General features: G+C 42.1%; 1 protein-coding gene across 1 annotated transcript in view; it reads left to right on the forward strand.

The window, feature by feature from the left end:
• Positions 1-13,889, forward strand: part of ESF1 (ESF1 nucleolar pre-rRNA processing protein homolog) — a 65,789-nt gene that overhangs the window by 7,446 nt on the left and 44,454 nt on the right. Inside the window, exons 2-4 of the mRNA XM_073553811.1 lie at positions 5,367-5,958; positions 6,256-6,581; positions 8,919-9,032. Of these exons, the coding sequence (XP_073409912.1) occupies positions 5,421-5,958; positions 6,256-6,581; positions 8,919-9,032 (978 nt within the window). The 5' untranslated portion in view covers positions 5,367-5,420. The remainder of the gene's footprint in view (positions 1-5,366; positions 5,959-6,255; positions 6,582-8,918; positions 9,033-13,889) is intronic.

A 13,889-nucleotide genomic window follows, 5' to 3' on the forward strand; every position in this document is an offset into this window, starting at 1 on the left:
CAAAAGTACAAGCCGTCTTAGACTCCCTAAAGACAGCTGGGTTGACTGCCAATCCCAAGAAATGTACGTTGTGATTGTAAGAGGCTCGCTATCTGGGATATAGCATAGGGAGAGGCGTCGTGAAGCCTCAAGCCAATAAAGTGGACGCTATTCAAAATTGGCCACGACCGGTAACCAAAAAACAGGTTGGAGCTTTTTTAGGGATCGTTGGTTATTATTATATCTCCAGAGTACTGAAGGAGATAGCAGAAGAAATTTTTGAACCCCTCTCCATAATCTTTGAAAATTCTTGGAGAACAGGAGAAGTGCCAGAAGACTGGAGAAGAGCAAATGTTGTTCCTATCTTCAAAAAGGGGAAGAAGGTGGACCCAGGCAACTATAGGCCGGTGAGTCTGACTTCTATACCAGGAAAGATCTTTGAACAAATTATTAAACAACATGTATGTCAATACCTGGATAAGAATGAAGTGATTAAACAGAGTCAGCATGGGTTTGTAACTAATAAGTCATGTCAGACTAATTTAATTTCCTTCTATGATGGTATTACTGATTGGGTGGATCAAGGAAATGCTGTAGATATAGTATATCTTGACTTCAGCAAAGTATTTGACAAAGTCTCTCATACAATCCTTATTGAAAAAATGACTAAGTATGGAATGGACAAGGCAACTGTTAGGTGGATTCATAACTGGCTTAGTGATCGGACCCAAAGAGTGGTCGTAAATGGCTGCACATCCAGTTGGAAGAATGTCTCAAGTGGGGTACCACAGGGCTCTGTCCTGGGCCCTGTATTGTTCAACATCTTTATCAACGATTTAGATGAAGGAATTGAGGGTAAACTGATTAAATTTGCTGATGACACAAAGCTAGGAGGGATAGCTAATACTAGAGAAGAGAGAGAGAGGATTCAAAAAGATTTAAATAAACTGGAGAAGTGGGCAGCAACTAACAGAATGGTTTTTAACAGGGAGAAATGCAAAGTACTACATCTGGGCAATAAAAATGAAAAAAGCATATATAGAATGGGAGGAATAGGGCTAAGTGACAGCACATGTGAAAAAGACTTGGGTATACTAATAGATCACAGACTGAATATGAGTCAACAGTGTGATGCAGCAGCAAAAAAGGCAAATGCAATTCTAGGATGTATTAACAGAAGCATACAGTCTAGATCACGTGAAGTAATTATTTCCCTCTACTCCTCTTTGGTCAGACCTCATCTGGAATATTGTGTCCAATTTTGGGCACCACATTTTAAAAAAGACATCAACAAACTGGAGCAAGTTCAGAAAAGAGCGACCAGAATGGTGACCGGTCTGCAAACCCTGTCTTATGAGGAAAGGTTGCAGGATTTGGGAATGTTTAGTTTGCAAAAGAGAAGACTGAGAGGAGACTTAATAGCTGTCTACAAATATCTAAAGGGCTGTCACATTGTAGAAGGATCAACTTTATTCTCATTTGCACAAGGAAAGACTAGAAGCAATGGGATGAAGCTGAATGGGAGGAGACACAGATTAGATATTAGAAAAAACTTTTTGACAGTTAGAGTGATCAATGAGTGGAACAGGCTGCCACGAGAAGTGGTGAGTTCTCCTTCAATGGAAGTCTTCAAACAGAGGCTGGACAGACATCTAACTGGGATGATTTAGCGAATCCTGCTTTGAGCAGGGGGTTGGACCAGATGGCCCAGGAGGTCCCTTCCAACTCTACGATTCTATGATAGGCGGTTCATCAAACATTTTGCGACCATCGCAGCTCCTCTCACAGATCTTACTAAGGGTTCGAAATCTGTCACAATAAAGTGGAACGCAGAAGCAGATGAGGCCTTTCAGCGAGTGAAAACAGTCCTCTGTGACCAACCAGTGTTGGTTGCACCAGACTTTAAGCGGGAGTTTATTGTCCAAACGGACGCCTCTGGGGTGGGCCTCGGCGCGGTTTTGTCTCAAGAAGTAAATGGCGAGGAACACCCAGTGGCCTATCTAAGCAGAAAGCTTACGAGAGCAGAAAAGAACTACAGTGTAGTTGAGCGTGAAGCCCTGGCTGTGAAATGGGCCCTGTGCACCTTGCGCTATTATTTACTAGGTTGCCAGTTTAGACTAGTGACGGACCATTCGCCCCTAACGTGGATGTCCCGGGCAAAAGAAGGTAATGCGCGGGTGACACGCTGGTTCTTAGCATTACAAGGGTTTAAATTTTCCGTTGAGCACAGGGCGGGCACAGCGCACAGAAATGCAGATGCGTTGTCTAGAACGCACTGCTCGGTGACTCGTCGTGTCCAACCCCACGGGCTCGAACAGAGGAGGGGGGTGTGTGAGGTGCCAAGGGGAGAGGTACTAGAAAACAGGTATATTTCTCCCCGTTTCATTTCATATGTCTCCCTGTACTGATGATGAAGCCAGTTTATTTCACTGTAATCCAGACCTGGTTTCCTTAGTGATCAGCATGGAAAGGACTGGTAGTTCCCCCTCCACTTATTCAATCCAGGTTTTGGTTTCCTGACTGGTCCAGCTGATATAATCAGGAGGAGCTGGGATCTCTCAGTCTATCTCGTCTGCTGAGCTGGGAGCTGACACAGTAAGATTACATGGACTTCTTTGCTGTTATATAGGTTTATTTTGTAGTTAGCCTGCTATTGTTAGTTAGTAGCCAGACGGCCTTAGATGTTTTATTTCATGTTTGGCATGTGTAACATTGAATAACAATTGTGCACAATAAATATGCCGTGTCAATATCCATGTGGAACTTGCTAGTCTGCTGAAGTGACTTCATAGCCACACGCTTGTGCCAAAGCAAAGATCCCAGCTGAGCTATCTATTCCCCACAACGCACTTAGGCTTTTTTTCATATGGCAATTTTATAACAAATAATAAAGTAACTTGGCACTCAAGTGAATAATCCTTTGCAAATTAGATTTATTTTATAATTTATTGCAGTCCTGGAAACGTTTCGGCCTATTATCGGCCTTCCTCAGTCCGACTGCTATCGCAAAATACTAATCCAGTACCCAAGTAAGGATTCCTATGGAGATTTCAGAATGTCATGTTGATCTAAATGGTATCTCCTATTATTATAAGAGTGGATATACTGATTTAAATGCCTTGCAAAAAGGAATATTTAACCATACATAGAGAAATGTATAAATCTCCTTGGAGGTATCATGGACGCTTAATCTGTTTGAAACTAGTGCTGTATAGTCCAGGAGGTAAATGGGTCCATATGAAGCTTGTTTAGATATGGAGGTGGCATACACAGGTGGGACGCGGTATTCCCCCGCTCGTCAGCTGGCCAGACCCGGGAGCGTTTCATAGTTATTATCAGGGCTGTGGAGTCGGAGTCGTGGAGTCGGAGTCGGTGCTCATTTTGGTGGAGTCGGAGTTGGAGTCGGTATAAAATGGACCGACTCCGACTCCTAAAATATATAATAAATTGGGTACAGTAATTCAATGCAGGATGTGCTGAATATTTTTTCATAGGAGTTTGGGAAAGTTATGAAATGTCCTATAAATGGCTGTTATATTCCTGATCTAAGGCTACATTCACACACAGCGTTTTTCCTGTGTTTTTTGAGGATACGTTTTTCAGCTGCAAAAGCTGATCATCTTTTTAAAAAACTGCATCACCTGAAAGGTTTTTGAGCTCATAGATAATGTTTTCAATAGCAAAAGCAGATTAGAAATCTGAGCTATCCATTTATCCATATCTGTCTATCCATATCGTATCTGTACCAAAAAGAATGAAAACCGGGTAGTACACCAATATATATTCTGTTCTATCTAAATATCTTGATTATTGGATCATAAAAATGATTAAATGTCTGAGGTTCACATTATGCTACAATAAATTTTTCACTTAAATATAAGCAATATGTGTGGGAGTCGGAGTCGGAGATGGAGTCGGAGTCGGTGTAAGGGAAATTGAGGAGTCGGAGTCGCAGGTTTGGCTTACCGACTCCACAGCCCTGGTTATTATGGTAGAAGCTCGACAATAGGGTCAACATAGAGCCAACTATTATAGTTGTGGGCCCTACAGGAGATTTTGGGACCCACAAGCTTCAAGTTACGCCATTGCTTTTGCGAAAGGTAGTCTTATTATGAAGCAAACTTGCTGACACACAACACTTTTGCAGCATCCAAAGGTTTATTTAGTTATTTTACACACTTCTATAGTGCCATAATGTAATTCCACAGCACTTTACAGACTTATCAGCACTGTTGCTGCTCACAATCTACATTCCCTATCAGTATGTCTTGGTAGTGTGGGATGAAACTGGGAAACCCATATAAACAATGGTGGGAGAACATACAAACTCCTTGCAGATGTTGTCCTTGGCTGGATTTGCAAAGCTGCAGTGCTAACCACTGAGCCACCGTGCTGCTCCATGGTTCACAAATGGCTTGTGGCGGGGATGCGAATAATGGAATTGGAAAGCAACAATATTTAAAAAAAAAGATGTGCCCAGCTTCCATCCTCTGCAGCTGCGGTTCTAGGGGAAATGTAAAACTCTTTGGATTAAAATTCTTGGACTTAAGTGCGCTGCCAGACAAATTATCACATCCAAATCAGGTAGATGAATTAGCCTTTTGATTCCCAACGCATTTCGAAGTCCATAATACTTCTTCCTCAGGGAATGACATATATGAATACACCGAGCTGTTTCCAGTTTTATACATTCACATTTTAAAAATTGGCGCCAATGATGACATGTGATGCACCGCAAAGGTCAAAGTTCAAAGCAAATCAAATGTCATAAATTAGGGGAAATGTGGCATTACTTGTTGACCATTCAAAAGTATAGACGGCACATAGAAGAGGATCCCCATCTGCAATTTGTGTGTGTCCTGATGAGGCATAGGGTTGTGGCTTGCCATTTTTGAGTGAGCTACCCCGTTTAATGTCTTTCTTAATCCATGAACATGTTTCCTATTTGGCCTTTAAAGTAGAAGCTGCACTGTTATCAGTCCAGTGCCAATTCTAGTAAGGAGGTGTAATTCTACTGTGCCCAAAAATCTACTGCTGTGGAATGATACTGCTTAACAATCGTGATGATTCCTCAAAAGAACAGGCCACTGATATCTTAATCCTGAACAGCACCTTTATTTTTTTAATCAAATATGGAGGTACTGTGGGATGCCAATAAGTATTGTATCACATCTCCACCAGGGTGGACGTAGCAGTATTATTCTTTACATGCATGAGCCCTTTATTTGGTTGTCTAGTAATGACATTCCCTTTCTATATACTTTATTGGACGCAGGAGTACATACATAAGGGGTGTCCAAACCAGTCAATCCCATTATGCTCTCTTGTTTATTTTAGAAGATTTTTGGGTTATTTTTATATGCCAATTTAACTTTTTGTCATTACAGACCCTTCATCTATTTCAGTTTCTTTTATTCATCTGGAGTTTTAAAATTAATAAGATGGCAGCAAAAGAACTAACTTCTGACCAGCGATTTAGTCGCGTCACAAAAGACCCTCGATTTTGGGAGATGCCAGAGAAAGAGAAGAAAATTAAGATTGATAAACGTTTCCGAGCCATGTTCCACGATAAGAAGTTCACTCTTAAATATACAGTGGACAAACGGGGGCGTCCTATTAGCCACAACACCACGGAAGACCTGAAACGCTACTATGATCTCTCCGATTCTGATGAGGATGTGCTGTCAGATCAAGAAGCCACCAAGAAAGGGAAGAAGAAAGCAAAGAAGAAAGATCCGTCAAAGTCTAAAGTAATGTCCGCAAAAATCGTCAAGGAGAAAACAGAAGCAGAAACATCCGAAGAAATGAATACGAGCAAAGCTGAGAAAATAATGAAAGCTAAAGGAGACAAAATATCTAAGCAAAAAACCTCTGACAAAGTAATGAAGACTAAAGCGAAACCATCCAGCAGCTTTCCTACAAAAAGTGATAAGAAATCCACAAAAGTAATGGAGCCAGAGGAATCGGAAGAAGAATCAGGTACAGTTGTATATTAAAGAGGTTCTTGTGGAAGAAAATATATTGTCATCTACCCACAGGTAATTCAAACCTAGTGCTAAAAATTTTTTTTTTACAAAATTCTGAATTTTTTTTTAACCACTGAAATATAAAGAAAAAAGTTTTGGAAACTGTTTACCCTACAACCCATATAGCTTTTTATGTTGATAGAAAAGATGAAAATGTACCGGGCCTCAAGGGTTAACTGCATTACTTGCGGTTATAGGATCCTGTGACGCACAATCGTCTTCTCACGTCTGTATCACCTTTACCTTGCAGAGCTGGAAGACGAGAGTGATCAGGACAGCAATGGTGAGGTAAACTCAGAGGAGATGAGCGGTGTGGAACTAGAGGAAGATGAGGAAAGTGATGGAGGAAGCGGCGATGAAGATTCTGAAGAAGAGGAGTCAGAAGAAGCCGATGAAGAAGCCGGTTCGGGAGAGGAAGAGGACAGTGACAGTGATGAAGATCTCGCTCGAGGCAAAGGAAACATTGAAACAAGTTCTGAAGATGATGAGGACGATCAGCCTGACTTGCCAGGAATACAAAATGAGATTGAGCATTCCTGGAGAGAAATGGACAAAGAAGCGCCTCGTGGCAATGAGGTAACAGTCAAAACACCCCAGCTTAGTCATTTCATGAAAACCATTTGTACCATCTAGACCAGTATCTATCCCCTCAGTTTCCACCTCCGTCGTAAACCTTCGTTGCGGACGAGGCATTGTCTCTTTGTCCCTGACTTCTATTTTAACTCCTGAACCTTTGACTTTCTCTGCATTCACCTCCTGCTTAACTTGGATGTATTCTTGTTCTCTGACACTTTATATTTTTCAATTTTTTTGCCTTCTAATTTTGTACCTTTACTACCCTCCTGGTTTCCTGCCAGCCTGCACCACCGGCTAGCAGCTAACTCCACAGCCCCAACCCAGGGGCTCCTGTGTACAGGGTAGAAAGGGTAAAGGCCAAGGGAACCCTTTAGATCTGGTAAGCAGAGTTGTTTGCTCCAAGTCTGTCCGTGGTGGCCATTTTTAGAGCTGCCAGGTGACCACTGACATTACCATTCCTAAGTTGTCCATACGCAAGATAAAATTTGTCCAAAATAGATTATTTGTCCATGATCATAGATATAAACCAGATTTCTTGTGATGACCAATGGCGCATTCTTGTCTGATAAAAATATGATCTGACAATATTCGCCTGAAAATACAGGTGTGCGGTGTGATCGGCTGCATGTGGCAGATCATTTTTGCTCTGTGCAATCCCATTCATTTTTACTTTTGCCAGGTTATTCTGCTTTGTTAATGGTCTTATGTATAGGCTGAGAAGTTGGCTAGCTTAACTACCGGTATTTGAATGAGTCATTGAGCTAGCCCCCTCACACTCACCGCACTGAAGTCGTGCCTTAAACCCAATAACCCCTATAAAGAGGATCTGTCACCAGATTTCACAGTGCAAGCTGCATACATTACTAAATAAATTACTTAGAGGCTGGAGCGTACACTTGAATATTGCGTGTGAGAATGGCTGTGTGATCCTTTATGAAGGTTTAACTCCACCTCTCCCGCCTTGCCATTTGACAGTTCTGGTGCTGCTTCCTCTCTGCTACTGAGATCTCCCACTGCTCAGTACAAGCTGCAGCTGTCAGTCAAGCTGGGCAGGCAGAGGCTTCATGCACTTGGACTCATCCCTCTATGCTTGGACTCGAGATAAAATGTTCATCTTAATATCAGGATTATACAGCCATTCTGATGTCCACAGCCGGACAACCCCTTCTGAAAGGGAACCTGTCACTCGCTTCGTGCCCAGCATGAATCAGACCCTGACTGCACCCAGATTTTTTTTTTTTTTTTCTAACGAGCCTTCTACCTGCGCCGCTCCAGGCAATTGACAGGTCTTTCGATAAGTAGACATATGAGAGATTTGTTCATCACCTGGAGCAGTGCTGGAAGAAGCCGGCCGGGGGCCGCACCGTTATAGTCAGGTCTTTCTAGATAGTCCTCAGCGGCTGGATATTCAAATGTTATATTAATAAAACATATCTGGCAGCAGTCGTGCGACCAGGCTCTGATACATGCCATTCGAGCAGTATGAATCAAGTGAAAGGTTCCTTTGAAATACTAAAGTGCCCCAGGTTAAAAATAAATAAATAGGATCTCCTGGATGGGCGTCCTCCCAACAAAATTCAGTCCCGTGACTTTGTTAGATTTGGCGGCTGCATGCTTCAGGTCTGCCACATCTGCAGGCTGCAGTGACACGTGACTGCATGGAAACACCGCGCCAGCATCACAGGAACGGCGTTGGTCCAGGAAGGGAGTGTGGTTTTTTTGTGTTTTTTTTATTTTATTGGGGCACTTTTGCATTTTATAAGTAGTAGTAGTAGGGCGCAACCTCTGTAATGTTATAATAAAAAATATATTCATTGTGTGGTGGTGAAGCCATTTCCCCCTCTTACTTCTCAAACCTGGACCTAGTTGTTGGACAACTGGCTGCAGAAGGAGCCTCCCCCCACTGCTCTTCCTGGAAGAGCCTTGAGCCGCCCTTTTTGTCGAGCTTTGCCTCTTAACTGTCAGTCAAAAATGGCAGTGATCAGGAGAGAAATAACCCTTATGTTCTATGCATAATCTTTATAAGACTGACAAATGTTTCTGCTTCTTTTATCAGTTGTTTTAAGCTTTACTGTTTTTTTTTTTGTTTTTTTTTTTATAATTAAAGCTGTCATCTTACATACTTCCATTGGTAATACCTATGCAAACCTTTGCTTATATACCACACTGTCACATGTGCATTTTTCACATGAACTTGCAAGTATTATATCATTAAATTGCAGGTTTTAACTTTCTCATGTAATCATGTAGGTTTTCAGCAATGATCCTGTACTGTAAGGGGTATAGGAACACATCAATTAAGTTGATCCCCTTATCATAAGTGTTATTTTATTTTAGGTAACCAGAAGATTAGCTGTTTGCAACATGGACTGGGATCGACTAAAAGCGAGAGACCTTCTGGCGCTGTTTAACTCCTTTAAACCTAAAAGTGGGATAGTGTTTTCTGTAAAGGTAAGTCATTATTAAATAACAACCCATGCATTTATGTCAGTCAGCAATGGACCGCCCATGTCATCCCAGACATACATTGCTGCCGCTGTAGGTGCCATTGTCCTCAGGTCATCTTCAGGCCCAATGTAAGCACCAGAGGTTTTTTTTCCCCCTTATTCTTTAAAGTAAGAAATTCTTTAGAGACCTTTTCCCTAAAATCGCTGATGATGAGCTCCGCAGTGTGAGAACCTCAACAGCAGCTTCCTGTATTGCCGAGGACGCTGATTGTCTGCGGTGGTCACATAAATGATAGACAATAGGTCATCCATGCAGGACTGGTGGAGACACCTGGGACATCAGCGTTGGAGAAGGGAAGTGGAGTTTTATTAGGAAAATGATGGGTATTCAAGATGGATGTATTTTACCTGGAAGTGATTTCTAGCAGGAACCAAAGTCCATCCTATTTGACTTGCAGCATAGTTTATTTTCTATTTGTGCGACTTCAAGGATGGGATCTACATAATGTATTAATGTATGTTTCCCGAAAATGATGCCATGCAGGGAGGGGGCGCTATGGTTGTTTATTGCTATTTATACAGTAGTCGTCCTATAAACTTTTAATCCTTTATACCTGGTGTGTAGAGTTGTCGCCAAAAGTTTTAAGACTGACACAAATTTTGGTTTTCACAGTTTGGTGTTTCAGTCTTTTTTAGATCGAAGCTTACTGAAGTATAATCTTCAGCATTTCAGAAGTGTGAAACTTTTTTTACAAATACATGAAGTTTCTGTGAAGACTCAATATTTGCATTGTTGACTCTTAGGGTAGGTGCACTGCACACGATCAGGAATTGGCAGCGCTTGGGACGTAGCGCATGTCCGCTGCGTCCAAAGCGCTGCCTTCTACTGAACGCAGGTGACTCCACGTGTGATCACTGAACCGTGCAGATTCGCTGTGTCCAATACATTGTACGGGTCAAATTTCTCTTGCAGAGGCTCTCATCTCCGCAAGATAAATAGATGTCCTGCGGTCTGGAGATACGCGCCGCGTGTCCAGCTCCGCGGGTGTCCGTGCACGCACAGTGGGCATGGGATTTCTTGAAACCCTATCCACTATGCTGTAACATCTGGACGCTGCACAAATAGGCAGTGTCCAACCTGCAGCGCTTACTGATCGTGGGCACCTACCCTTTTTTTTCCAATCTTCTGCCCTGTTCCTGAATCATTAGGAGAAGTTGGTGTTGGGGATCTCATTCTTTATGGTAGTGTTCATAGACAAAATTGTTAGTGAGCCCCCTCCATGGAAAGAAAATCCCCCCCCACACTCATGAATAGTTTCGGGATGCCACCAGACTCATGGTTGAGCTCACCTTTTCTTCTCCGGACAGTCATTTTTCTAGATGAGATGTCCCAAACAGTCTGAAGGGGGCTTCTTCAGAGAAAATAACTTTACCCAAGTCCTCCGCAGTCAAATCGCTGTACTTTTTGCAAAGTTATTTTTTCTGATGATTGTAAATATTTAGTGTTCGCATAAACTTGATGTATTTGTCAATTAAAAGAATAAAATCGTATTAAATGGTGATAATTTTACTTCACTAACCGTACAAACATCCGACTAAAAGACCTAAAAAAAACCCTGAAGCATCAAACTTTAAGAAAACCACAATCTGTGTGAGGCTCATATTTTTGACCATGACTGTAATTGTATTTACAGCACTGTGCAAAAGTTTTGGGCAGATATGGGAAAAATGCTTGCTGCAAAGTAAAAATGTTTTTAAAAAATAGAAGTGTTAATTTATTTTTAGCAATTAATAAAATACAAAGTGAATGAACAAAAGAGAAATGTAAATCATATCAATATTTGACTGCACTTTGCCTTCAAAATGGCATAAATTCTTCTAGGTCCACTTGTACTTGCACGCAGTTTTTGAAGGAACTCAGGAGGGAGGTTGTTCCAAACATCTTGGAGAACTAACCACATATATGTGGATGTAGGCCTGCGTAAATTCTTCTGCATCGTCATGTAATCACAGACAGATTCAATAATGTTGGGAACAGGTCACTGTGAAGGTCGTATGCTCACTGCCAGGACTTTGTTCTTCTTTAGGCTGCAGATAGCGCTTAATGACATTAGTTGTATGTTTAGTATCATTCTCCTGCTGTGGAGTAAATTTGGAGCCAGTCAGAATCCTCCCTGATGGTATTGCATGATGGTAAGTCTCCACCTGTAATTCTCCACATTGAGGACATGATTAATCCTGACTAAATACCCATCTCTATTTGCTGAAATGCAGCCACAAACTTGCAAGGGACCTCCACCATGCTTCACTGTTGCCTGCTGACACTCATTATTGTACCTGTCTTCAGTGTACAAACTGCCCTTCAGGTACAGCCAAATATTTCACATTTTGACTCATCAGTTCAGAGCACCTGCTACTATTTTTCTGCACCCCAGTTCCTATGTTTTTGGGCATCGATGAACCGCTTGGCATTGTTTCAATATTGAAATTATTTTTGAAGGTATGATTTTTGACTGCAAATATTCTATGAAGATTATTTCTGGCCCAATTTTTCTAAACAGTCGATGGGTGTTGCTGGGTCCCATGGGTTGATGCCTGTTCTGAGCTGATGGCACTGCTGGACGTTTTCCGATTTCGTAGGGAAGGAAGCTTGATGTGTCTTTCATCTGCTGCACTAAAGGTACTGTCACACTAAGAGATATCGCTAGCAATATCGCTATAACTAGTGACGTTATAGCGATATTGCTAGCAATATCTCTGTGTCTGATACTTACCTCCGACCCGCTCCCCCGCTGGTTATCGCTGATCGCGCGAGAACGTTCAGGACTGTTTCTCGTCGTCAGCTTCCTGCGGCGCTTCCTGCTGTGAGGACGAGCGAAGCGTGGAGCCGGGCGGGAGGACGCAGGATCGCCTGGTGTGACAGGTAAGTAGCGACCCCCGTCCCCAGCGATGTCGCTGGTGAGATCTGCCTGTGTGGCAGCTCACTAGCGACCACTTAGCGATGTACCAGCGATCCTGACCGTGTCATATCGCTGGTACATCGCTAAGTGTGACAGTGCCTTAAGTCTCCATGGCCAACTATTGCATCTATGGCCCTCATTGTTGCCTAATTCTTGATGGTTTTTAAAGGGAATCTGTCAGTAGGATCAACCCTTCTAAGCCCTCTATATGGACATGCATAGGAAGGTGAATAATATGATACCTTGATATGTGCGATCTGATGTTTTATTCCAGTGAAATTCACATTTTTCTTATATGTAAATTAGCTGTTCCAGGCTATGGTGAGGATGTTGTCTGGAAGATAACTCTGCCTCCAGATCTTTTGTTAAATATAAGGCAGCGTTACCAGCATGAGACAAGTAACTAACACAGAGCAAGAGAAATAACCTTTGTCTTCTTGCAAACACATTTTTACAGCTTTCTTAGCTCTGCTGTATTGTAACAATATTGTATATTGTATCCCCCGTCTGCCTGTGAGATGGAAGCAGATGCTGAAAGGAACCTGCAGATGTGTCAGGTATAATCACACACAGCTCTGCAGTGAGATCAGGAGAGCAGAGAGTGACCATCACACTGGTAACTCCCCCTCATATAAGATAATCTCTGGAGATAGTTATCTTCTGGGCAGCATACTCCCCGGAGCCTGGAAGAGGTCTTTTATATAAAGAGATAAAAGATGATTTATCAGCAACAAGACATCTGATATGAGACATACAGGTAGGACTTTTTTCAGCAGTCTATAACTTATGTGCCCATATTAATCGTTTAGATAGGTCAAATGTGGTGACAGATTCCCTTTAAAAGAGCTTGAACAGCACTGTTATGCTTGCAACTCACTCAGTCACGGATAACGGGAATTATTAAGCTTACAACAGAGATACGCTCCCTACTGGTCCCTATAAAGACTATATAATCCCTAGCCACAGAACTGAAAACACCACCTCAGACCTGACTCCCTTAAAGGCCATCAAGGGGTTTCTTTTACCTCCTGAGGAACCAGAGTGGAGGCCGCTGTGCAGAGCTAACCAGTAGAGGGAAAGTGTGCAGTGGGATACGAGGATCCAGGGTGAGGAAAGGTAAAGTGTGTGCACTAAAGGAAAATAAGGAGAACTAAGGAGAAAAATAAATAACATGAGAATAATCTCCTATTAACCTGAGGAGAAAGGAAAGGTGCTGGGAAGGAAGATGAAAAAACACACGGCAAAAATGCAAACAGTGTTTGCTTAGCAGGGAAAATCGCTTTGCTGAAGGACTGGAACTTCTTAGCACTAATCCACTTAGACGTATAGCCAGCAAGGAAGTGTAGTGAAGGGAGAATATATATAGAACAGGGGGGCAATAACTCAGCAGACAGAGGAACCCGACTATGGGGCAAGATGTCGAATCCCCAAACCTAGCCATGACCAGCACATCTTGCAATCCCGTCTGCTTTGAAGTTTTTTTTCTTGAGAGAGACCTTCCTGATGCAGTATAATTACCTTGTGTCTTGTTGCTTTGCTCAGTCTTGCCTTGGTTTATGACATGAGGCGGTCTTCCATAGCCTCCCCTCTGTTCGTCACCCAGTTTTAAGTCTCCTATACAGCTGTTTCTGTTTCCCTTAATGACTGTGTTTCGTTCTACATATGAAAGTGATGCTCATTAGCACCTGCTTGGTGTAATTGGTTTCTCATACACCTCAGTATTACAAAATTCCTGACTTTGCACAAGTGTACCTGGAAGAATTGATCCTATTTTGAAGGCAAAGGGCAGTAACATCACATATTGATTGATTTTAGATTACTATTTTATTCATTCACAATATATAAAAATAAACCATCAACACTTCTATTTCTTTTAAAGTTATCTTACTTGTCAGCACTTT

The sequence above is a fragment of the Dendrobates tinctorius genome, unplaced genomic scaffold (assembly GCF_039654945.1).
Source record: "Dendrobates tinctorius isolate UK_male_01 unplaced genomic scaffold, ASM3965494v1 ptg000203l, whole genome shotgun sequence".
NCBI classification, from domain to species: domain Eukaryota; kingdom Metazoa; phylum Chordata; class Amphibia; order Anura; family Dendrobatidae; genus Dendrobates; species Dendrobates tinctorius.